Source organism: Hyaena hyaena, unplaced genomic scaffold (genome assembly GCF_003009895.1).
Source record: "Hyaena hyaena isolate Hyena2069 unplaced genomic scaffold, ASM300989v1 scaffold_129, whole genome shotgun sequence".
NCBI classification, from domain to species: domain Eukaryota; kingdom Metazoa; phylum Chordata; class Mammalia; order Carnivora; family Hyaenidae; genus Hyaena; species Hyaena hyaena.
Genome location: NW_024080763.1, coordinates 776,725 through 802,849, shown reverse-complemented (window position 1 = coordinate 802,849; position 26,125 = coordinate 776,725). Strand labels below are relative to the sequence as shown.

The 26,125-nt window shown below is 43.8% G+C and overlaps 1 protein-coding gene across 4 annotated transcripts in view; it reads left to right on the top strand.

Moving 5' to 3' along the window:
• The window catches only part of EDRF1 (erythroid differentiation regulatory factor 1), a 40,174-nt gene that overhangs the window by 5,044 nt on the left and 9,005 nt on the right, over nt 1-26,125 (top strand). For 2 of the 4 annotated variants that reach the window (XM_039237902.1, XM_039237901.1), the window contains exons 5-23: nt 404-528; nt 782-938; nt 4,183-4,284; nt 4,552-4,673; nt 5,106-5,217; nt 7,942-8,089; nt 8,166-8,274; nt 8,564-8,675; nt 10,106-10,366; nt 12,445-12,516; nt 12,805-12,955; nt 15,127-15,315; nt 15,650-15,850; nt 17,220-17,438; nt 19,564-19,787; nt 21,941-22,099; nt 22,251-22,400; nt 23,592-23,745; nt 25,080-25,195. In XM_039237902.1, the coding sequence (XP_039093833.1) occupies nt 404-528; nt 782-938; nt 4,183-4,284; nt 4,552-4,673; nt 5,106-5,217; nt 7,942-8,089; nt 8,166-8,274; nt 8,564-8,675; nt 10,106-10,366; nt 12,445-12,516; nt 12,805-12,955; nt 15,127-15,315; nt 15,650-15,850; nt 17,220-17,438; nt 19,564-19,787; nt 21,941-22,099; nt 22,251-22,400; nt 23,592-23,745; nt 25,080-25,195 (2,883 nt within the window). The remainder of the gene's footprint in view (nt 1-403; nt 529-781; nt 939-4,182; nt 4,285-4,551; nt 4,674-5,105; nt 5,218-7,941; nt 8,090-8,165; nt 8,275-8,563; nt 8,676-10,105; nt 10,367-12,444; nt 12,517-12,804; nt 12,956-15,126; nt 15,316-15,649; nt 15,851-17,219; nt 17,439-19,563; nt 19,788-21,940; nt 22,100-22,250; nt 22,401-23,591; nt 23,746-25,079; nt 25,196-26,125) is intronic. The other 2 variants (XM_039237903.1, XM_039237904.1) reach the window with 2 other exon arrangements.

The following is a 26,125-nucleotide window of genomic DNA, read 5'->3' as shown; positions in this document are numbered from 1 at the left end:
GCCGACTCCTTTGGTTTCTGTACTTGGACTGTTGGCGGTTCAGTCTATATCTGCTCAAGCTCTGGGGATGTGACCGCGAGTAAATCACCGTTGTCCCTGGCTGGCAGCTTACAGTTCTGGTGTGGTAACGCACGTACAGCGGTCATTTCAGTATGGTGTGCGTGTTGGGTTGGTTCCACGCACTGAGAAAGGACCGCCTCTCTTCGCCGGGCTCAGGGAGAGGAGGAAGGCCCGTTTCCCAAAAGAGGTGATAGAGACTGAGTGTGGAAAGATCGTGTTTGAATGTGTGTTTAGGATGTAGTATTCAAAACATGGAACATTTCCTGTAAAACACCAGTGGGTAACAAATTATTCTGACTACAGATTTGTAATCATTTATTTATCGTTTTCTTTGGTCACTCAGACTGGTGACTGGACGTGGCTGAAAGAGTTTTATCAAAGACTCATCGATCAGAAGTGGCAGAGGAAGAAGAAGAGCAAAGAGCACTGGTATCAGAAGGCCATTCTCTCCAAGTTTCTGTATTACAGGTACCTGGCTCCTTCTTTGTTTCTACCTGCAGAGAAGGGAGATTCTGATCTGAAATTTAATCTTAAGCTCACAAAAGGAATAATTTAAGTGTTGCACCTGTGGTACTGTTGCCTTTTCCATGTCTTGTATTCATTTCTTTAATGAGATTTATGCTTGATTGGGGAATTTTGTTTTTAAAAGCTGGTAGACCGTTTCATAAAGTTCACTGTAGTAACGATGCGATGTTTTTGTTTCTGATTCCAATTTGGCCAGTATCAATGGCGATGGAGCTGCCCAGCCCGTCCCCGCTGCTGCAGAACAGCAGGAACCTTCTAGCGCAGATCAGACCACCGATTCTGACGGCGCTTCCTGGCCCGCTCCCTTTGAAATGCCTTCTTCGGTTTCTGAGGATCCCAGTGCTTCCAGTCAGGTTGGCTGGTTCTTAGATGTTCATTTGTAAACTCATTTAAGAAGACAAAAAGCAATGACCTTTTAATAAAGATAGATGTCTAGGAGTACAAAAATCCTCTCTTTTATGGCTTACAAATAATTGGAAAAATTTTTTTAGACTTTCAAAATAGAATTTTGAAAAAATTTTATGAATGGCTAGATCAAATTTTTTTAATTCAAAATATTTAAACATTTTTTTACCAGCATTTAAAATGGTTTACCAGTGTGTTTATCAATACCGATTATCTTCTTAGAAGTCCTAAGAGTAGCATATGATCTATGGGTGTGGTATATTTTAAATTTATAGTAAATGCCTGTCGAATATTGAGACTCATAGGCCTATTTGTGATTGAATACTGACCTTCTTATCTTGTAGATTGGTAAGCCTAAAATTGCCCTTAAGATTTGCTGGATGAAGTTCCTGAGATTTAACTCCTATTGTTGTAAAGCTTTCAGAGGAGAACAGAGAATAGAATGTCTGTTTTGTCTCTTGTTTTCTGGGATTCTTCTCCTTTCTTGCATAGTCTTGGTCTTTACTGTATCTGTCGAAGAATAAGGTAACTGTGTAGATGTAAATTATGCACGTCTGTTGTTAGGAAAACATACTAACAAAGTTGAAGGTAAATAGGATTTTTAACTTGGTAAATTGTGTTTTTTCCTCTTGGTCTGTATTCTCCCATATTGAATGTTATTTGCCCAGATTGGTGCTGTCCTCACAAACTGTAGGGTTACAGGAGGCACGTTCATTTAACTTGATGTGACTTTTAGTGGGTTTTAAGATCGAGAAAGCTCATTAAGCTATGTAACATATTTAAATTTTTTCCAAAGTCAGGCAAGCACTAATGAAAAGGAAGGCAGTCGTTCCTGTGCAAGTTCACCTAGTGCCGGCCTCCGGGAGGCGAGGGTGCCGTGCACATGAGGAGGGTGCCGTGCACATGAGAAGGGGCCGGGGGCTGCATGCTAGTGCGGTCCCGGGTGCCGACCTGCGTAATCATTACGCAGGTAGTTTGTTCTGTAATTAGTCATTCTACCGTCGGATTTATTTTATGCACTTTCCTGTATATGACTGTATTTCCCTAATGGAGTTTTTGAAAATTCATTTAGTATTTCTTGACTTCAAAACCCACACATTACAAAAGACCACATGACAGAAATAACTAATCTGCCGCCCATCTGCTCGTCTCCCAGCCTCCTCATTCTGTCTTGCCTTGTTGAAGGCTCACTGTGAAAAATCAGGGAAGCTTTTGAGAATCTGTAGACTTGAATGTGGAGGAAGTGAACTGGCATCTATTTAATGCCTCTTACAGCACGTACTTTATGCCACGTGTATCTCTGTGTGTACGTATACATCTTTTTCATCCTTGGAACTGTGTGCGTAGTAAGTGTTGATGGCATCATCTTACAAATAAGTAAACTAAACATCCTAAGAGCAGATGTTCTCCCACGGTCACAGCTGTGAAATCTGAGCAAGGATCTAAACCCTGAGCTTTGTGACTTGAGCAACCATAGAGCAGCACCCCACTGCATCTGTGTGCTCATGGATCCTCAGCAGTAAGGTTCTCCTGGCAATGGCGTGCTCCTGAGCAGAGCTCGCCTGCCGGAAAAGTGAGCTTTTGACAGAATAGTTGATACAGCATTACGCTGCCTAAATTTCAGATTTAGAGATTTTTGTTTGCAATCTGTTACCTAGGGAATTCTTGTTCCTGAAACTAACATCGCTAGTGTGAGGCCTGTGTTAAGCAAGGATAGAGTTAAATAAGTGTCTGGGTGGCCTTGGAGCCCAACTTGCATTGAGAACATTATGACCTAGAGCTCAGACTCCCACTAAAGCTACTACCTGACCAATACAATTTGGGGATTTGTATTTGTACAATTTGTCCATAGGTTGATAAGTTGTCTGTATTAACAAAAAAGTCTTGAAGTTCTTTTGGGACTCTGGAAGGAGAATACAAGACACAGCAAAGGCAGTGAGGTTTTCCTCACTTGCACCCCGCCCCCGCCGTGCTTGTAGTTGAGTATGCTCCCTTCCCAGGCAGATGCTGAGCCTGTGAGCACGCACATAGGTCGAGAAGTAAGAAATTGGTAGAACAAGCAGTGCAAGCGCGCATGAGCGTGCCCGTCTCGGGCTCTGTTGTGGCGTGGCCAGCAAAGGTTTACAGTAACGTTGCTTGAGGCAGCTGTCCCCGGTGGTTGACATTTGAGTGGTGGACTGAGTTTACCCATTGTCAACGGTCCCTCTGCCTTAAGTTCTCTAGAATATAGTCTACAGAATGTGTTAAGAATAGTATTCCAAGAGTAAAGAAGTTGGAGAACATTGGGTTTTACAGAGGGGAAGTTGATTTTTCCACTACAGAATCTCTTAGAGGCTTTTTTATGTCCTAAGCCTGTTACTCTCCAAAAGCAAGTATGTAGTGAGCAGCAGGCTTCAAAGCTTCCTCTGGAAATTCTTCACCAGGTATCCCAGGGACTCGTATTCTGTGAAGCACACATTAGACAGCAAAAGTAGAGGCTGTTCAGGTGATGATGTCTCCACAGTAATGAAGCTGAGGGGCTCCCGGCGGGCGCAGTCACTCCACGCAGCTGCTCTCCTCGGGTGTGCATTCAAACCCCATGCTGCATGGAGAGATTACTTAAAATAAAATCTTTAAAAAACATATGGCTGAGGTTTTTAAAAAAAATTTTTTAACGTTTGTTTTTGAGAGATGGTGAGAACAGGCTGGGGTAGGGCAGAAAAAGAGGGAGATACAGAATCCGAAACAGGCTTAGGCTCTGAGCTGTCAGCACCAAGCCCGACAGGGGCTCCAACTCACAAACTGTGAGATTACGACCTGAGCCGAAGTCGAGGCTTAACTGACTGAGCCACCCAGGTGCCCCATGTGGCTGAGGTTTCTTAAATATTTTTTAATTCAATAGGGATGGGGTGGGCTGAAAGAGGAGCAGTATTCAAATTTATCCAAAAAAGAAAAAAATGTTAGAATGTTGAAAGCTGAAAACAATTTGTAATCTTTTTTAAGATCTAATTGTGATTAGTTTATTAGAGTCGCTGTGATACTTGAGCGCTGAAGTAAGCCACCCAGCGATGAGAGTTAATGATTTGTATTAACCTTATTCACAAAATAGATTTGAGGTTTATGTTTTGAATGTTTACATAATACTCTTTAAAAGTAGGCTGTTCGTAAGAAGTTATGGCAGCAGAGTCACTTGTATCCTTGCACTTTTCACAGGGAAGTGAGCCTCTTGAACCCTCATACATAGTGGGGCATGTGGCCTCAGCACCCACAGAACAAAACCTGACTACCTTATTCAATGACGGGGAGAACAGTCAGGTACGCTTTCCATGGTGTCCGAGTCGAGACACCTAATCCCCAGTCTACTTGGCCATTTAAAAACTAGTCTGAATTGGGATTTGTAGGGAAAAAAATCCACTCGATCCTAAAAACTGCTTTCTAAACATCTGTGATCTTCTAGCTCTGTGACTTTAATTTACTTTGTCTTCTTTGTCTTTTTCCAGTCTTTTTGTGAATCCTAGGGGGGAAATTATGGATCTCTTGTTTACTGAATAATAATCTTTTCCGTTTTCTTTTAAATCAAAGGGTCTTAAAAACGACTTTGTTCGGAATATCTTATGGACATTTGAAGATATACATATGTTAGTTGGCTCCAACATGCCTATATTCGGAGGAGGCAGATACCCAGCCGTCAGCTTACGTCTCAGGTAAACCTAAATGATATTCCTTTAGAGTCTGTGTTTCATCTGCTTTCACTCAATTTCTTTGGGCATCATCACCTTTTTCTAGGTTTTTTACTCCAGAGATGTTCGTTTCGGCCAGTGTGAATTATAACTTGGGCGTTATTAGATGTGGTGGTTAGTCTTTCGCCTCAGGTTGTGTGAGGAACACGTGTAGGCTCACAGTCATCTGCTATTGTATGTACTTCTGCTCTTCCTGAAAACTTTTGTGGATTCCAGCTAGAAACTCAAAGCTTATGGAAAGATGTTAAATAACACACCACGTGAGCTACCTGTGTGTATCTCATCAGAAAAGAAAGCATGTGTGGCATTTTTCATCTGGGGAGGGACAGTGGAAAAGTCTTAGATGGTTTATTATGGAACATCGCAGCTGAGTAACATTGGAATTGTGTATTTTAGGGACAACAACAAGCCAATTAATGTGCTCACTGGAATTGACTACTGGTTGGACAACTTGATCTGCAATGTCCCTGAGCTTGTGATGTGTTTTCATGTAAACGGGATTGTACAGGTAAGTAAGATCCAGTGTGGCTTTTCTAATCTCTTAAGTGCAGAGGAGTGCAGAGAGGATCTCGCCAAATTTCCTGAGGCCCTAAAATCCTAGCTGTCTTTTCAGCAAGGAAGATTGCTGTACATAAACAAATGAGTGTTTCACATTGGAGTGGGTGATAACAGAATTCTAGATACTATAGGAGTATCACTTGACAGGCAATTCATGGAAAGGTCCTTAATCTATGGAAACCTACATTTGTAGCCATAGAATTCTGATTTTAATGCCAGGCACTCAAAGTCGTTAATTACCAAAAGCATCTACGCAGTGGAGGCAGCTACTTAGTATTACAAATATCTACTTTGTACATGTGGAGTTTTAGGGAAAGGCTGTGGCAATAGTGTGTAAAATCCATAGCTTCTATAGCAGATTGTCACTGAGCTGGTGCTATTTATGAGGCAGTTTATCCCCATTATTAGTGTTGGGGGAAAACCACTACCCAGAAAGGTAAAATACTAATGGGAAATCACAAGATGCAAAGAAAAAGATAGGAGACCGTCGACAATGTGTTAGAAGCGCAATACATGCACACAAGGCTGGGTGATTGGGGAAGGTGAGATCACTTCTGTTTTGATCTTGAAGAAGTGGCCTCTAACTGGATCTTGAAGGATAGCATCTCGGGAAACAAGAGATGAACGTTAAAAGGCTAATGTGAGGTGTAGGTAAATGAAGGGACTGATGATAAAGCCAGCCAGGGGATACAGGACACCAGTAACAGTAGCCAATAGAGTAGAAAGGCTGTGGTCAAATAATGGAGAGTCCTGGATGCCAAGCTAAGGAGTGTGGGCTTGGTTCCCTTAATGATCTGGAATCTGAAGACTGTGTCTGGGAGGCGAGATTTGTTGTGTTGAAATCGTAATTTGGAGACGGCACATGGGGCAGACACGGAGGACTTGGAGACGAGAAGGCTGGGGAGCCTCATGTTACTATGAGTAACACGACAGACTTCTACCGCAGAGGGAATACTAAGACTTTGATGGCGATAAGAATGGCTAGCGTTTATTGAGTGCTTGTTTTGTTCCAGATACCTTGTTAAGTGGTTTACCTGCATTACTCATTTGACCTTAGCTGCTCAAATACCATTATTCCCTTTTGATGAAGAGGGAGACTTGAGGATCAGGGAGCTCAGATTAGTCGCCCAGGGCCATGTTGCTAATAAGTGGTGATGCCAGTATTTGAACCTGTTTCTGGCTTAGGCCATGCTTTTAACCATTGTGCTCCAACCCAGTGGCCTGTCAACTCACTTGCTTCGGTCCCTGGTGCATCAGGATAGATGGGATCTGTGTATCTGTTGAAGAAAGGGAAAGACAGCAAGCTTGTGTAGGATTCTGATCTGCAGCCTTGGTTGGGAAACCCCGAACCGTACCCTGAGAGGCTGTGGCAGGAGGGGGAGGTGTGCATCTTAGAGGGACTCCCAGGGCTCAGGGACTGAACTAGTGGTGGTGTCCTTGCCTGAGATGGGACACTGAATTGGTTTAGGCGAGGAAGGGGTTCTGTCTTTAATCGTGGGTTCAGTTTGAGGAAGGCCTCAAAATGTGAGCATTTTGAAGTAGCCGGCGTTAAAGACGACGGGGCCGGGGAGGGAGCCTGAGGTGCCCTCTGCTGGACACTGTTGAACTTCATCACTGCGGGAGTCTCTTCAGCTCCAATGTTGGAGTCTTTCCCCCTGTGGGTGAAAGGAGGGGGGGCATTCAGAAGGAATGAGAGCCCAATAGCGCCATGTAAAATCCAGGAGAAGAGTGTTTTAAGGAAGGAAGTTACCACTTGGGGCAGCAGTGAATAAGAATGATGAAAACCAACCTTAAGAGACTGGTCCTATTTTCCAATTGCTTTCGAATTGGAGTCTTCATAAAACGTGGTAAGAGGCATTTAGGGAAGTGTGAACAGAAGAGAAACTAGAAAAAAAATACGGAGATACTTTAAAAGTAGTGGTAGTAGAGGCACCTGTGGGGCTTAGTTGGTTGAGTGTCCGACCTCGGCTCTGGTCATGATCTCCCGGTTCATGGGTTCAAGCCCTGCGTGGGCTCTGTGCTGACAGCCAGCTCAGGGCCTGGAGCTTGCTTCAGATTCTGTGTCTCCCTCCCTCTCTCTCTGACTCTCCCCTGCTCATGCTGTCTCTCTCTCTTTCTCTCTCAACTCAGAAATAAATAAAACATTAAAAAATTTAAAAAAGTAGTGGTGGTAGCATCCGTGCAGCCTTTACTGTTACTGCTGCCTCCTGGCCCCGCCTCCCTTTCTGTAAAGGAGTAGGGTCTGTAGCCCCAGAGAAGGGTACTGTTTACTGGGGAGACTGGCCCGCTGAATCTAGTGTCTGGGGGAAGAGCTTGCTGGGTAAAGTTGGGCTTCATCTACCCTCCTCCCCAGTGAAAGCCACTAGGTGGAACAGAAGAAAGTGTATGCTCTGAGCTGTTCTACGAGAACACGAATAGGATCCTGCCTAAATCTGTGGTTCTAAATTGGTGGTTCTCCCTTGAGACCTGCGCCTGCGGTAAGCAGACAGCCTTGCCGATGGGTGGCTCCGATTCCTTCGGCACCGCTGGAGCAGTAAAATGATGGAAAACCAGCAGTTGAAATTCTTCCAGGCCGCATAGATCTGATTGCAGGATCTATGTATTTGGCTCTTTTTTTAATAAGAGGAGTATTGCTGCTTAGGTTTTCTCTGAAAACGTGTTCTGTGTTTTACAGAAGTATGAAATGATAAAAACAGAAGAGATTCCCAATTTGGAAAACTCTAACTTTTCTACGAAGGTCATAAAAGACATTGCACAGAATATTTTATCGTTTCTGAAATCTAATTGTACCAAAGAAGGACATACCTATTGGCTGTTTAAAGGTAAACTCATTCTTGAATGAACTGTAATAGTTGATCTGAGTGACCCTGGCAAATTGAGCTCTGTTTTCCTTTTCAGCAAGTGGCAGTGATATAGTGAAGCTCTATGATCTCACTACTCTTTGTGAAGAAACTGAGGACAAGTACCAAAATCCGTTCACCATGCCAGTGGCTATTCTTTTATATAAGTGAGTGCTGGAAGCGGTAGACTGACTTAAAATTTTAAAGTGTACAGTATCCAGGTTAAATCTTTTAAAATACCTTTTAGGTTTTTGTGGCTTAAGAGACAAAGTACATGTATACGTTTACAGACTCTACTACAGCCAACTTGTAGGGGGGGAACATGCCGTGGTTAAAAGATACAGTAATGGTTTCTTGTCTCCCGTGTTCTATTGGAAGGTAGGAGGAGTATGCTTCTACTTGAGTCTTGCAGAGAATGAGGAGTGGGGTGTAAAATTGACATAAATGTTTTTTTAGGGTTGCTTGCAACATGATGATGAAGAAGAATCAAAATAAGAAACACTACGGGACGATTAGAACGTTGCTTCTTAATTGTGTTAAATTGTTGGACAAGAGCAGACATCCTCAAGTAAGATCACATCTACATGTTCTTTAAAGATCCTCTGGCATGCTGATAGAGAGGTGTTGCCTACGCATTAAAACCGGGTTACGCAGGGTCTGAACTGTCCCCTATGGGAGCCGGTAATCGCATGTGGGTGCTGAGCACTGAAATGTGCTTCATCTGGATCGAGGCGAGTTTCAAGTGTAAAATTCACAGTGAATTTTGTGGGTTGTGTGTACACGTTGCATGTTGAAATGATAATTTGTGTATTTGAACAAATGTATTAAAACTTCACCAGATTTTACTTTTTATAATGTAGCCACTAGAAATTTGAAACTTCATTTGTGCATGGCTCCCATTACATTTCTCTTGGGTAGCACTGCTGTAGAAACTCCTGTAATTTTAACGGAGTAAAGCTGTTTTTTCCTTTTGTCTTCTCACTTCCAGAAGGGAGAAAAACTCTTTTACAGTATCTTTTAAAAGATCCATTTACACAAATGGACCTTGTTATCACTTTGTATACATTGGGTTCACATTCTGTACTTAAATATACCAAGCATCTCTTAAAGTAGTCTTTCAGTCATATGTCCCACAGTGTCCCACCACTGGGAATCTGACCGCTGCCTTTTGGTGTATTGCTCGTTGTATCCCATTTAAACTAGAGAAGTTATGTCACATTTGCAATTTTTTAAAGATCTAAGTTAATTTTATTTGTAGCCACATCCAGTTTGAATATAAAAGTTTAGCCTAGGCACTAAACCAAGAGAAAACTTTTTGAAGAAAAATGGCAAAATAATTTCTGACTTATATATTGCTGATGGAGGTGGTGACGTTTTGTGGAAATTGAATAGTTTATGTGAAATTTGGAAAATGGTGTTAAAGTTACTGAACGTGATCAAGAATTACTTAATTCTATCTAAATAATAGATAATAGAGTGGAATAAATGAACAGTGATACGTAAATGCTTATTTTAAGTCAGCTTATTTATTAAAATAAGTGCTTATTTTAAAAGTCAGAATGGACTTTTCCTTCATTAAGCTAGTGGAGGTTCCCTCCCAGAACCAAGGATCACGTAACAAATAGTATTTGTTGCTTATTAAAACCGTATTAACTCATAGCTTATAGAGAGAAATTCTGGTTTCTCAGTTAATGTGGCATGTTCTCTTGCTAATATTTTTAGTTATGACCCTCTACACGTGAAAACTTTTGTCACCAGTTGCCACCTTTTTGTAAGAGCAGGCTGGGGATGGAGTAATTTTCATGAAACCTACCAACCGTTGAAGATTTTGTGGAGAACCTTCAGAGTATTGATAACTTTGACTAGGGAACAGTTTTGTGTGGAAAAAGCCTGTTGCAGACCTCCAGAAATTTGTTAGTACAGTAGTAAGATTCATTCTGCCTTAGAATGCTCAGTTTTGATGACAATCACACGGATTTCTTTTTTCTTTTTTATAAGATTATTGCTTCAGCCAATTACATGCTTTCAGAACTTTTTCAATTAGATGAACCTAAAAAGGAAGAAAGTTCAGAATCTCCTTTAAATGAAAATTCTGATGAAAGTTACAGTGAAGAGGAGGAAGAGATGCCAGACAGTGATGAAAACGGATCCTATAGCACCGGTTCTGATCCGTCTGATGATAACAAAGCTGTGGCTATTATTAAGTCTGTGGGAGAATTGTCAGTTCCAGAAAAATACAAATCCATTCATCAAATCCGAGTAAGCATTTTTGTTTAAGTTCTATCAGTGGAAAAACAAGCAGTTGTTAATTGAATACAGTTAGTCTCTCAAAAGATGGCATTGCTTCGGTGGATCCTTTATGGTCCAGCGTCAGACTTGTAATCATTAGTTTTTTGAATACTAAAACGTAGTTTAAAATTGCCCCAGGGTAACTGATCCACATGCAAACCGATGGTGGGCGATGTGCAGGTCACACATCATTGTATTAATGTTTAAGTAGGAGATTTTCCCTTGCAGTGACCAGCTCGTCGTCATGTCTCCCCACTGAGGTCTTTGTTCAGTTTCTGGGTTGCTGGGAAACAGTGTATAGATTGCTTGGTGAATCTAGAATAAGAGTAGGTAAGAGGTGGTTCGTTGGTCCATTTGTGAGGAAGCTGGTACCTTATCCCAGGGCTAGAGGACAGGACTTTTTCAGTGACTGGGCCATGTCAGCTAGATTGAACATCCCTGTCTGTCCATGCCAGATAGACCCTGACAATTTCCCCCCTTTGATTTCTGGTGACATGGATTGCATCGACTATTCTAGCATCGGTCTTTCTCCAGACATTAGAATGAAGTTTCCGTTTTCTGAATTCTAACTACCTTCCAGTCTACTCTGATCAGATCGAAGTCAGCCTTAAGAGACCCTGCCTAGTCCCTGAACTGAAACCTGGTCATATTTACAGATCGTCTTTTACTGTAAGCTCTGAGCTTAACTTTCAGATGGAAACTTTATATCCAAGGTTTTTAGAGGACCTCACTGTCACTATAAAACATTGCCTGTCTTTCTGACTCTTCCTACACCTTCCCTCTCATTTCCCTTAGCCCCCCTGCCCTTCTTCCTGCCTCAGGTTCATCAAGATCTTGCCCATATGAGGCATCTGCCATTGCTTGTGCTCAGCACGTCCCAGAAGGTTTCGTGCTTGCCTTTTTCTCAGCCTTAAGTCCTGATGGAAATGTCACTCCTTTTGGAGACCTTCCCTGACCATGCTAGCCAAACCATGCTGTATTTTTCTCTTTCACGGAGATGATAATCTTTACCTGAAGTTTGTGTTTGTTTACTTTGACTGAAAGAGAAGCTCCCTGTAGGTGGGGCCATTCTTGTATCTTCGTGTCTAGAGCACCTAACGGGTGCTCCGTAAACATTTGACGAAATGACTACAGGAAAAGTTACTCCCTGTCCCTCCGAGTTTTAGCGCACATTCACGGTGGAATTGGAAAAGGTTTCTGATCATAACAGAATTTTTGCAATCAATGATTTTGTGTATTTGAGGGACTATACTGGAGGATCCTGGATTTATGGGAGGAAAGTAGATGATCATTAAAGACGTGGTGGTATGTTAGTTGACAGGTTTTTACAGAGACTGCGATTTTTATCTCTATCAAAAAATACAGTCCTAGTATTTATATAAACATGTCTTTCATGAGCCTTCCTATAAAAATGAGCCTTCCTATAAAATGTACTGTTTGAAGTACAGTCAACATTGCTCCCGCACCTCCCTTTCGGCCTCCTGTGTCCTTGGACAGATTATTTAGCATCCGTGTGCGCTTTGAATTGAGAATGGTTGTTCTCGCCTTGCTGGACTCCCCAAAACTGAAATGCTTCGTGGAGGCCATTACACATGGTGTCCCTAGTAGATGTCGTTAACTGGTTCAGCTCCTAATTAGGTATGTACATTCTACAGTGAGACAACTGGTGATCCTTGTTAACCCACTGTGAAATTGATGATACCGTTAACTGTGTGTCACCAAGTATCCGTTAAACCGCCCTCTTAGATTAGGTACACATTTATCTAAAACCTTGCTCCTGTTCTTTTTTTGTCATAATGGAATTTTTAAAACTTTAAGAATTGAGAGTAACCTATACTTCGGAAGAAATTTTCATCAGGCCAAGTTTTTGTTGACGCTTCTATCAATTTAATCTGCAGTTAAAGCAGCACGTTCCCTCACGAAGTTGAATCCATAAGTGAATCTTGGAATTATTGACATGTAGAGTTTTAGTAATTCCCAGGATTCGAGAGCTGTGGATTTTGTCTTGGGGGCGGCCTGTTAATCACTTCAAATGTTTGTTTCTGAAGCCCAGTTGCACGTTTCCGGTTTGCCATGACACCGAGGAGCGCTGCAGACTTGTGCTCAGCTATGTTCTGGAGGTAGGTCTTGATTTGGTCGTCTCTGTTTCAGTGACCTTGTATTTGGTGTGCTGTACATAGCACTTGTTTGTTGGTGATTAAATGTTGCTCTGAAGGATCTTCTGCTGTGAGGTTTTTCCACTTTAAGCATAAACAGAAAATTAGTTTTTCTCAACAATTTCAAGTAAAATGTAGTTTTTAAAAGTCTGTTTTCAAAATAAAATTTTCCTAAATGTGTTCTGTGCCTTATATTTAATTCCTAGTTGATCTTCAGTTAGGTGTATAGTAACGGGTTCTCCTTGTTTAAAGGGGCTAAAATCTGTGGATAGCAGCATTAAAAAAGAAAGCGACCTTCCTGCAGCTGACCCCAACACCCCAATCCCATTAAAATATGAAGATGAATCCACAAGAGGGGGCCCTGAGGGTCTGGAGAAGCAGATGGCCTTGTTTTTGGACAAAAGTAAGTTGAATTGATGTGCAAATAAGGACTTTTCTATAGAAGAGTGTACTGGTCCTTTCTCCACAGCAGACTTCTGTCAGTTAAGGCGTTCATTGTAGGGAATTCAGGAAAAGGATACCATGTGAATGGAGGGTAGAGGGAAGTATCTTCTTGTTCAAACGATAAAACAAAGGATAATTTTGATCCTTTATAGATATTCCTAATAAGTTCCGCTGCTTCCAGTTCCCTGTGGTGCCGAGCTGATGCCGTGGGCCCAGTAGGGTTCTCCTAAGAAACGACTGCAGCCGAGGGTTTAAGAGCAGACTTAGGAACCTGCCTGCCTGGCTTCAAGTCTTGGCTGTGTTAGGGCACGTTTCACTTCTTTGAGCCTTGTTGTCTCTCGAGATGGAGACTGTGGTGCCCACTTTAAAGGTTTTATATGCATCAGACGAATTAGTTTGTGTGAAGCGCTTAGAGTGGCGGCGCACATAAGCCCATAAAACCGTCGGCTGTTGTTCCCTTGTGGTCCTTGAGGAAACTAGAAAGGTCACTTACAGTGTCTGGTTCCTCAGGAAAGTCAGTTCATGAAGAATGTGTGGACTTTTTAAAAGTCCATTTCGTTTAAAAAATGTTTTGGAAGCCTGTGTGTTTGAAATACCGCGTGCTTTCCTCACTTCTCTTCACGAGCATAAGTTGTGTGTGAGGAAGCGAACTTACTTCCCCAGCACTGCTGCAGTGCTTGCTATGTGCCAGGCTTGCGCCCCTGTGCAGTGAGGACACCAGGGCTTGAGCCATCACTGCCTTTTTTATGGTATTTTTTGTTGTTTTGAAATCTTTTCTTCCTTCCTCCCCAACTCAGCTGTTGAAAATCAAGCTGTCGATGTTCAAGATCTTCATGCTCCCCTCTGTCTCTAGTCAGAATTGATTTCCTTACCATTTTGTCCTAGAGCTCTTTTTTTTTTTTTTAATGTTTTATTTATTTCTAGGAGAGAGAGAGAGACAGCATGAGCAGGGGAGGGTCAGAGAGAGAGGGAGTCACAGACTGAAACAGGTTCCAGGCTCTGAGCTGGCAGTCAGCACAGAGCCCGACACGGGGCCCGAACCCACGAACTGCGAGATCATGACCTAATCGAAAGTCGGACGCTTAACCGACTAAGCCACCCAGGCGCCCCTGTCCTAGAGCTCTTAATTTGTCTTCCATAGTTGTGCCGAACGGTTTTATGCACGTACACCAAAATAGTTGTGAACAAAAATTCTGTCGTCTTCATCTCTGGTGTTCTCACAATACCTCAGGTGCAGAAAATGCCTACAGTAGCAGAGGAGAGAGAAATCCGTGCATAAATAAGACCATAATAGAGATTGTACCTGCATTGCTTTCAAAAAGACTTGCGTTGTTGCTGACCAAAAAAAGACATCTTGAGGCTGAGAGATTGGGAAGGGAGGATTCCCACAGCATTTTGTTCTTATCCGTGTACTTGGACGTACTGGATTTTGCCGTGGTTCGTGTTAGCAGCCTGTTTCCACCTTTGCTCTGTGAGATCTTCAGGCATGGAGGCCATGCGACATCTGGTGCCCAGTACAGTGCTTGACACAAAAATGACCGCTTGTTCAACGAAGAGAATAGTGATCGGCTGGACTCTATATAAAGAGTGTTCCCGGTAGAAGAGATCGGCCACTAAGGGCAGGGGTGGGAAAACTAGACCTCCGTGTAGGCAACAGTGACTTGACTTTGGCTGATGGGTAGCAGGGGGAGTACTGTGGAGGAAGACAAAACTGTCACCTGGGAAGTGGGCTGAGCTGCTCAGAGAGGACTTAGTGGTGAGAAACCCATTTCCGTGTTCTAGAACAGGGTTCCCCCGTAATTAAGCTGGTTTTAAAAGGTAAACTTTCTGGCTAGTTGGCATGTAGACTGGAGAAAGGACATGCCAGTCATGAGTTTAGTTATGTGTGACCCTGAAAGAGGGTGACAGAGTTGACGGCTGCGGGAAGCAGAAAGCCTTCAGAAATCCCAGCAAGGGTCCGCCGAAACACAGCCATTTTACTGCTTCGTGAAGCCCACACAGCATTTACCAGTCTCCGTGTAGTTAGAGTGCCTAAGCCTGGACCAGTTGCTGTCAGGAAACAAATTATTTTTTTATGGTGAGACTTCCATTCATAAAAACGTGCTTCCTTTTCTCCCCCTCTCCTGTCAGTGGGCTCCCTTCAGAAGGGTAATTATTCCAGTCAATCTGGAATGATCCCTGGTTCTTGGCAACATAAAATGAAACTCCAGCTGATTCTCAAGTCGTCAAAGGCCTATTATGTTTTGTCCGATGCTGCCATGAGTCTTCAGAAATACGGAAGAGCGTTACGATACATTAAATTAGCTTTGCAGAGCCACGGTAAGTCGCTGTATGTTAATGTGTTTAACAGGCATTGGGAGGGGAGAACAGAAGAGGCCTCTGAATCACCGTGGCTTTTCACTCGTTTCTGTTGTAAAATTTAATTTTGAAATAACTTTCTGTTCTTGAGTGTGTTATTTAGTATTTTATTTTCTGCTCTGAGTGGTCAGTTATCTATAACTTCCTTTTGAAATCTAGGAAGCCGTATGTGATCTCTAAGAGAAACTTCGATACAGTGGTACCAAGCTTTCTGCCGGTAACAGGTTTTCTTAACATTCATTACGTTAATTTTTAACACACCCGTGTCTTTCCTTTCTCCGTCCTCTCGGCCTAGACACTTATTGCTGCCTCTGCACCAACATGCTTTCGGAAGTGCTGCTGTTTCTCTCCCAGTACTTGACGCTCTGCGGTGACATCCAGCTAATGCTGGCCCAGAACGCAAACAACAGAGCAGCACATCTTGAAGAGTTTAATTACCAAACAAAAGAAGACCAGGAGATCCTGCACAGCCTCCACAGGGAGTCTCCTTGTCAAGGTGCGCCGGCCGGGCCTGTGACCCGCACTGGGCCCCTCGGGCCCGCTTAGCTGACTGGGTGTGTCTGGAAAAGTGGCAGAAATGTCTGTGTTTAGATTTTGCAGTTCTGTTGCATTGCTCTCCGAATTTTATAATCGGGCATGATTCCCCATGTATCTGTGTGTAAAATGGTTTTGAAATCATTCTAGTGGTAAAATCAGAAATTCTAAAATAACGATAAAATAAGCTCTGAGCAAGTTGTGTTGATTTTTTTTTTTTTTTTACACTCTTCTCTTTCCATTGAGGTTTCTCTGGTTAACCTTGTAGTCTGCTAACCAAGCCATGATTTTCTTCTGAAAAGGAATTAACAGTTGGTAAAAGTGAATGAGTTCCCTTCTGAATGGTTTCTGGGGGCTCAGAGAGAACTTTTTAAACCTAGTTCTTAGCTGACCATCTTAGCGAATGAATTCCTTTGCTGTGGAGTTGACAGACTTTAAAACTGGGAGAGCAGAGAAGTCCTAGTGACTGTGTCCTGCCTCTCGGGGCCGCTGTCCGCACACCCGGTCCGGGCGGCACGCGAGTGAGCACATGGGTCTGTGTGCATACCACGGAGTCGTCGCCTTGTGCTCTTAAAATGTTCATAACTTGATAATCCACCTCCCCCAAACTTTAGACATTGGGTATCTAGAGAAGTACATTGGGGAGAAATGGAGTATTTTTCTGCCCCCCTCGCCCCCCGTTTCTTCCCCTACTCTCCTTCTGAGTGTCTCAGATGATTTTATTTTCAGACCCTGAGAAAATCTTCAGTGTGTTTTTACCACTCCCATCAAACTAATTCCATTTAAAACACCATTGTGAGAGGTACGTTCTCTCCTATGTTCCAGTGTTAACAGCGGTGGTGCGCCCTTTTCTCCCCCCTTGGATTTTGGGCCCGGCACCTCCATCCGCTCCAGCCCCACTACATGGCATGTTTAAGCCTTGGAGGGCTTAGCGAGCAGCTTCTTCAGTGAGTTAAACTGACGTCGCAGGCCATGATGTACCTGAATAGCCTCTGGTAGCAAACAGAGCTTTATTTCAAGAACTGTTTCCATTGATTAAAAAGAAGAAAAAATTTACTATGTATCCATGAACAGTTTGAGGCCTTTGCCAATAAGCAGGTATACTTGGTAAAATCCAGGTCATGGGAAGTTTTCTGTATTTTTAGTCAGGAAAATAATTCTTTATTCAAACATTAATATCCCAGGAAAATGTAGTTTTCTCAGTAAGTTGAAGGTTCTTTAAAAGGTTTGTACCATATTAGATTTATGGTCTTAAAACTAGGAGCTTTACGTAGATGGTAAGGAAGAAGGGCTCATGTTACTCATGGTGATATTTCCTCTTTTTTTTTAAGGATTTGCATGGGCAACTGATCTGTCTACAGACTTAGAGAGTCAGCTTTCAGTTAGTTGTAAATGTTACGAAGCTGCTAATGAAATCTTGCAGTTTAGTGACTTAAAAAGCCAAAACCCAGAACACTACGTACAGGTGTTGAAGAGAATGGGTAATATTAGAAATGAGATCGGCGTGTTCTACATGAACCAGGCTGCTGCGCTGCAGAGTGAGCGAGCAGGTGAGTGTCTCTCCCCAGTGCCCCCCTGTGTTGCCTCTTCTGTTAGAAAATCCTGCTGGGTATGATTTGGGCAAAGGATTGTGGCTTGGGAGTTTATGCATAAAGGAGTGCTGTGTCAAAGAATCTTCTATTCTCAAGTTCTTGAGAGCTAAACAAAAACATGGCCCTTTGAGAGTCCTCATTTCAGGGTCGTCCATTCTTTGTCTTATCCGTTCAAAAGTGAAGGGCACAATCAGCCTGAGCTGGCGCTCTGCTGGAATTGTAACTGACAGAAACCTAGTTCTCTTTCATGTCAGGAAGCCAGATAGAAAGGTGACTCTCTGGAAAATGCCAGAAGCACAGATGCAGCCCAGAAGAGTGGGGAGAGAGGTTTGTTGAAGGTGTGGGGTTCTTGGAGGGCTTTCAGGGAAGAAGGTGTCATTTGAGCAGATTGGAACATGATAGGATGCCCGCAGGCAGGTAGGGAGAGGGGTACTGGCCCGACTGAGCAGACAGCCTTGACCAGGAGCCGGGGATGCACTGCACGACCCAGTGGATGGTGAGAGTAACAGCACGTGGCCTTGTGCAATTCAGGCCGAGGAGGGTGGATTTGGCTGGGCCGGTATCAGGTTTGAGATCCCAGTGGACATGTGAGCGGAAGGCCTGGCTCAGTAGAAACCTGGACTTAGACAGGCAGAGAAGGACAAATATCATATGTTTGCACGTATAGGAGGATTAGGAGGAACTTGACGGAGGAACAAGGGGGAGAAGAAGGGTGGAAATGGTGGGGGATAGGGAGGGAGGCAAACCATGAGAGACTCTTGAATGCTGACAAAAACTGAGGACTGATGGATGGGGGGAGGGGGGGATGGGCATGGAGGAGGGCACTTGTGGGGATGAGCACTGAGTGTTATGTGGAAACTAATTTGACAATAAACTATTTGTAAAAAATAAAGTTATAAAGGAAAAAAAAAAAGAAACCTGGACTTAGAGCTGTTTGGGTCAGCAAGACAGACGTTGGGGAATCACTCAAATGTTGGGGGTGGGTGGTAGTTGGAGCCATGAGAATGATGGGAATGTAAAGACTGGACCTGGTGTGAGGAGGCAGAGGGCTCAGAGAAATGAGGACAGCAGGTATTCTGTAAGAGTGTGTGTGTGGTCTGTGGACTCTAGCACTAGGGATACAAAGAGTTTGTGCTTTTTAAAATGTTTTCTTACTGAAATGTTTGTGTGGCTCAGTTGGTTAAGCATCTAACTCGTGATTTCGGCTCAGGCTATGATCTGGTTCGTGAGATGGAGCCCTGCATCGCGAGCCTGCTTGGGGTTCTCTCTGACTGCCCCTCCCCATACTTGTACTTTCAAAAACACTTTAAAAATTAGTGTGGTTATGTTTTTTTTTTAAGTTTGCTTATTTTGAGAGCACGAGCAGAGGAGGGCAGGAGGGGTAAAGAGAAAGGGAAAGAATCTTTTTTTTTTTTTATTTTTTTTTATTTTTATTTATTTCTGGGAGGGTCAGAGAGAGAGAGAAACACAGACTCTGAAATAGGCTCCAGGCTCTGAGCTGCAGTCAACACAGAGAGAAAGGGAAAGAATCTTACGCAAGCTCCCCAGTGTCCGTGCAGAGCCCAACACAGGGCTCCTCCCACGAGCTATGAGATCATGACCTGCACTGAAATGAACAGTCGGACACTTGGGGCACCTGGGTGGCTCAGTCGGTTAAGCGTCCGACTTCAGCTCAGGTCATGATCTCACAGTTCGTGGGTTTGAGCCCATCGGGCTCCTTGCTGACAGCTCAGAGCCTGGGGCCTGCTTCGGATTCTGTTTCCCTCTCCCTCTGCCCTTCCCCTGCTTATGTGCTGTCTTTGTCTCTCAGTAATAAGTAAACATTAAAAAATAAAAAAAGGACACTTAACTGCTGGAGCTACCCGGGAGCCCATATGTATATTTTTTTTATTGAGAAATAAGAACCTGTGCTTTTAAGGTGTGTCTGGAGGAGGCAGTTGGTGAGGGAGCACGCAGCACGTAGTCAGAATCCGTGGGCCACGCTTCCTTAGCTGTCCTGCCCTCCTCCCCTCCTCCCTCCCTGGGGCACATGTATTTACACTGATGTCTGCTTACGTGTGGCTTTCTTTCCTTTTTTGTCAAGTGAGCAAGAGCGTGTCTACTGCGGAGCAACAGCTGTGGAAAAAAAGCTTTTCTTGTTTTGAGAAAGGAATTCACAACTTTGAGTCAATTGATGATGCTACAAACGCTGCCCTTCTGTTGTGTAACACGGGGAGGCTCATGCGAATTTGTGCGCAGGCACACTGCGGTGCTGGTGATGAATTTAAGCGCGAGTTTTCTCCGGAAGAAGGCTTGTATTATAATAAGGTAACACGCTTGCTTACACGTTGCCCTGGCTCCAGGAAAATCCCATAAATCTACTGAGAGCTGTGGCAATGGTGTGTGAGGAGACGGTTACAACACTTAGAAACCGGCCCTAGAGGGGCGCCTGGGTGGCTCAGTTGGTGAAGCGTCCGACTTCGGCTCAGGTCATGATCTCGAGGTCCATGGGTTCGAGCCCCGCGTCGGGCTCTGTGCTGACAGCTCAGAGCCTGGAGCCTATTTCAGATTCTCTGTCTTCCTCTCTCTCTGACCCTCCCCTACTCACGCTGCTTCTCTCTCTCTCTCTCAGAAATAAATAAAACATTAAAAAAAAATTAAAAAAAAACGGCCCTATAACATGGAGAATTTAGTATCGGAGCTGGAATGTTGCAGTCATTGGTGGGTTGTGTTGGTGTAACCAGAGAAGATGTGAGGCAGCAGGCAGAGTACAGGCTGACGTGAAGGGAAACTGGGAAGGTGCCAGGAGGAAATGGTGGAAGAGCCTTATGCGAGGAGATGCGACAGGATTTGCCTCACATGACACGATAAGCAGGAAGCACAGAGTAGACGGTGGACCCATGTAAATGTGTAGAAAGACTGGTTTTTAAATGCATAACAAACAGGAAGCACACCACAGATCAGAGAAAATATAACATGACAGACCAGAGGTTAATAAATCCTTCATATATAAAGAAGAGTAAAGAACCATTGAAAATAGGGGCGCCTGACTGGCTAAGTCAGTGAAGCACACAACTCTTTTTTTTTTTCTTTGTTTGTTTTGTTTGTTTTTTTTACAAATAGTTTATTGTCAAATTGGTTTCCGTATAACACCCAGTGCTCATCCCCACAAGTGCCCTCCTCCATGCCCATCTCTTCCCCCTCCCCCCCACACCCATCAGTCCTCAGTTTGTTTCTCAGCATTCAAGAGTCTCTCATGGTTTGCCTCTCTCCCTCTCCCCCACCATTTCCCCCCTTCTCCCCCACGGTCCTCCGTTAAGTTCCTCCTAATCCTATACGTAAAGCACACAACTCTTTGATGTTGGAGCTGAGTTCAAGCCCCACACTGGGTATGGTGCTTGCTTGCTTCAAGAATAAAATAATCATTGAAAATAAACTGCCCCAGTAGAAAAAGGCAAATAATCTTGAACAGAAAATTGATACACGTTAAAAAGTGGTTAAAATGTAAGAAATTTCAAATTTTTAATTTTATGAAGTTTAAAAATTGAGTTTTTTCTGTCTGTCAAATTACTCGTATTTTTGGGCACGCGGAAGCATCCAGTGTAGGAGACGGGAAGGACCAGGAGCGCTCCCCTAGCGAGTACTTCAGAGCTCCCCGAGCACGCTAGTGAAGGACGTTCACGGCATGGGAAGTTGTAAAGTGAAAGTGACCTGGTTTCAGTTTTTCTTTTTCCACTTCACAGATACATAGAAGAAAGTCAATAGTTACAAGAAATGTAGAAATTATTACCGGGTGATGGAATTAAATGCGATTTTTATTTGCTTGAATATTACGTAATGACCATGCTTTTCGGGCAGGGGATGAGTGAGGGTAGGGGATTGCTGCTTTTTATAGTCAGATCAGCAATTTTTTATCCTTAGACTCGTCTAGTTGTTTTCTAGTTTACTAGTTATACATTTTCATTTGAGAAGGAGAAAAACCATGGGCACCTGAGTGGCTCAGTTGGTTGAGTGTCCGACTTCAGCTTACGTCATGATCTCTTGGTTGAGAGTTTGAGCCCTGCACAGGGCTCTGCTGACAGCTCAGAGCCTTGAGCCTGCTTCAGATTCTGGGTCTTGCTCTCTCTCTGCCCCTCCCCACTCTGTCTCTGTCTCTCTTTCTCTCAAAAATAACGTTAAAAAATAAAGAAAAACCAAAGGAAGTAAATGCATCCTTCAGCATGAACAAAAGTCAGAAAGTACTAAGGCTTATGATGGACTTGCCATGGAAATGTGGAGTGGCGTGTGGCCAGCCACTTTAAGTAGCTTTTCTTCATTGAAACCGTTTACTAGATCGTTTTTTCTTTTCATAATATTGCCCTTCTATAAACTGTCCCCAAATCAACTCAACATCTGGGTGATATATAAAGCGTGTTTTATTCTGATACGCTGTTGGCATAGATTTAAATTGATTGAAGACCGTGTCCTTCCCTCCCGCACAGGCTGTTGATTACTATTTGAAAGCTCTGAGGTCACTGGGAACGCGAGACATACACCCAGCTGTTTGGGATTCGGTGAATTGGGAGTTGTCCACTACGTATTTCACTATGGCGACGCTGCAGCAGGACTATGCTCCGCTCTCTAGAAAAGCTCAGGAGCAGGTAATAGTACCTGCTGGCCTATGAAAGAAGTCTTCAACTTTAAGCTTTTAATGGATATAAAGCATTGTTTCCTTAACAAGCAGTATTTAAGTACTTTTATTTAAGATTATAGGCCTGTCATTTTTTTCCTCCTCCCTCTTAAAAAAAACAGATTGAGAAAGAAGTCAGCGAGGCTATGATGAAGTCCCTGAAACACTGTGATGTGGACTCCGTGTCTGCTCGCCAGCCGCTTTGTCAGTACCGCGCAGCAACCATCCATCACAGGCTGGCGTCCATGTACCACAGTTGTCTGAGAAACCAGGTACTGCCATTCCAACTTCAGTTCAATGCCAAGTCCATTGAAAAGTGCTCTGGGTGTCTGTCTTACATTTTAGCGTATATTTTTGTGCTGCTGTCAATTCTGTCAGCTGCTTTAAAAAGATTTGGAGTCTAGGTAATTTTCCCCTCGCCCGCGCTGCATTTTTTTCTTTACTATAAATGGAGTGGGTGTCAGTTGGCCAGATTCAGTCTCCTCTGTGCACCACCCCCGCCCTGCAGAGTGTGCCTCCCTACCCACCCAGGGTTACTGCTGTCCTGGGCTTTCCGTTATGTGCCCTTTCTGTTTTACCACTTAAACCTGGTCGTGACCTTTATAGATCAAGTCATACTGTACGAGTTCTTCTGTGGTTTATTGCCTTTCACCGGACATCGTGTTTGTGGGATTCATCCTGGTTGGTGCGTTTTCTGGTTTAGTAGCACTCATTTAATGACCATGTCACAGTTTATTTATCCACTCTGTGATTCCGGAACTTCTGTGTGGTTTCAGTTTGAGGCTGTTAGGAAGAATGTGCTGTGAACAGCCTGGTAACATGAATCCTGGTGCTCAAATGCATGCATGTCTAAGAATAAACCGAAGCCCAGGTTGATGGTGCCTCTTCTCCAGAGAGGTTGCTTGGCTTCTGCCAGGAGTCCTGTGTTTCAGGTTTCTCAGGGATGTTTTTTGTTTTGTTTTCCTTTTTTTTTTTGAAGCTCAGGACCAAGATAATTTGTCTTGCAGCCCCTTGGGGATAGACGGTCTGAGAATATTGTCCTTTGAGGTCTGGCTTAACCACAGAGGGTTTCTTTTCACCTTATGCTGCCCCTGGACTCTCTAGTCCTTGCCCCAGGAGATCCTAACCAAAATTCAGGCTTACCCAGGGGCCTGATATCCCCAAGGTAGAAGCAAGCAAGCCTTAGCATTCAAACCACCAGTGGGGAAAGAATTTTCTTTTCAGCAGATAGTGCTAGAGCAGCTGGGTGTCCACATGTGGAAGAATGCACTTGGACTCCTACCTCCCATCATACACATAAATTAACCAAAAGTGGATTAAATTAAACGCCTAAATATAAGAGTGTTAGCTGTTGAAGACTTCTAGGAAAACAATATTAAAGAACATTTAGTGATCCAGAGACTTAGGTAAGCAGTTGTTGTGAAACGCCAGCTTTAGGATTTGTTTTTCATTTTTGATTCCAGGTTGGTGACGAACATCTTAGGAAGCAGCACCGGGTGCTGGCAGATCTTCATTACAGCAAAGCTGTTAAGCTTTTTCAGCTTCTGAAAGATGCTCCCTGTGAACTACTTCGAGTGCAGTTAGAAAGAGTGGCGTTTGCAGAGTTTCAGATGACCAGTAAGCCTTAGGTTTTCATTTCTCAGATTCGTGTGCATGTCCTCTTAGAGTGAGGCCCACCCGGAGACCTCTCGTGATTGTAAATAACTATGGGCAAATTAAAATGAAAATGTTAACGACTTTGGGGAGGGGCCAGGAGAAGTCTCTACACTTTTTAAAGTTTAGAAAATGGATTTGATTACACTCAGGGACCTATTTCCTAGAAATACTGAAATATAGTCTGTGTTCCCTTATTTGAAAAAAATGGGACAAGTCAGTTGAGACCATCCGAGATCAAGTCCTCACGAACAGCTTTGGGAGAAGCAGTGGTCATGGGGCAGTGAGCTCCTTAAATGCCGTGGATCCTGGCAGCCGTGGCCTGTGGCACCACAACCGTAGGCCCTGCGCGAGGTGGAGATCCCCAGGCAGTGGGGGCTGGGCGGGCTCGGCCACGGCGGGGAGCCAGCGCTGCCCACGGAGCGGGTTTCCCCACGTTCTCTCCCACCCATGCCCACCTGCTCCCGTGCGCCCAGGGGTCCTTGCAGACCTAGCTCCTGTGCTGTAGAGAGACAAACGTTTATTTGAAGTATGGCTGCTCGTTTGGTTTTATTTCCGTTGTTTTCTTGTATAGAATTAAATGTACTCCTCAGCCACAGGTGGGGGGGACTCTTCCAGCGAGTGTCCCCGGAAGGGTGTGCAACTGAGTCGTGGCAGTGCCGGCTTTGAGGCGGGGCGCAGGCGGCCGGGAGGGAGGGTCTCCCTGGGTACTGATTTGGCCTTGGTACATCTGTGAATGCATGGCCTATTCACAGCCGTTTCTGAAAATCCTGTTTACTGAAAGTACTTCTGTTACCTTCCTGCCAGTGTATACTAGACGGCGGGTCTACTGCCGCACGCTCTGGGGGTGGATTTTGGGTGTCCTTTCTTCATTGACATCTTTGAATTTTCTGCCATGTTTGAACCTTCAAGAGAGCAGGCAGCATTTTCATAAAAATGGGAGATACTGGGAACACGTTTGCTGAGATAAATGTGGTTAATTTTCCTTTAAAAATTGAGTACCTGAGGAGAGTAATAAAAACATCTGCTCCCAGCCGGCTGCTTTGCCCTGACACTCAGGTCGTCCTCGGGCAGGCTGGGCTGTCACCGCGACAGAACGACATTGTGCAGCAGGGAGACTGCTGTCCTTTTTGCTTTGTCCAGGGATAATTACTACCGGTTGGACTTAAGAAATCTGTGGAGATTCTCATGAGCTACCTTCACAGCATTTGAAAATCAGTGTTCATTAATGCATTGACCTTGGAATGGTCTCTAGATTGATATTTAACGGAATGATCACTTTGTGTTTCACACTGTAGGTCAGAACAGCAATGTTGGAAAATTGAAAACACTGTCTGGGGCTCTTGATATAATGGTGAGAACTAAACACGCATTCCAGCTCCTCAGAAAGGAGCTTGTCGAGGAATTTGACCAGGTGAATGGAGAAATACTTGTCTTTGGTTTTTGTGTGTCTTAAGCTAAATGCTGAATGTATACAGTGGGCATAGGGGGGGGGCCTGTATATCGTGTGTGTTCATGTATATATAGACATACACATACATGTATGTGCTTTGCATAAAAACATATTAACAGTGACCTATTATATTTTCTTGGAATTATTAAACTCTTTAAGTTGGAACTATAGCTTTTATAGTAAACATCTTTTTTCTTTAACCACATAGACCTTAGTAAGGCTCTGATAACATCTGTTACCTCAGTTGTGTTTTCCTTTTGTTTGTTTTGTTTTTTTAGTTGTGTCTTTTCCGTCTCATTCTGGTTTTGCTTTTGTTTTTTTAAAGGAAGTTACTGTTTTTTGTTATTTTTTATTATATTTGAGAGTGAGAGCAAGTGTGGGAGAGGCAGGGAGAGACTGCAGAGCATCCCGATGTGGGGGGGGTCAAACTCCCGAACCGTGAGATCATGTGAGCCAAAGTCAGTAGTCCGACACTTAACCGACTCAGCTGTCGGGGCGCCCCTGTTCTGTTTGTTGTGAAGAAAGAGGCACGTAGCTCTTCCATAATTCCTGTTAAACTCCCAGGGAGCAGTTGAATGCTGAATGGGCTTAAGCAGGCTCCTTGGAAAGCCTCTCCGGTTTGCTTGGCATTCCAGCATTCAGGCGACCTTCTGCTGTCGCTAAAGGCTTCCCTGAGTCCCTGTCGCACGCCAGCCTGTCCAGCGGGCTCTCTGTGAAACCCCGTGGAGTGCCCATTCCCCTCTGCTCCATCAGCAGGCACTGTTGGAAAGTAGAAGGTTTCCATTCAGGATTGATTTCTACATAAGTGCTTGTTAGGTGTGAGAGGTGTGAGAGGTTTTTCTCGCCTTCTCGTCTGTCGGATCATCTCCAGGGTGAGGGGGCTCATCAGCC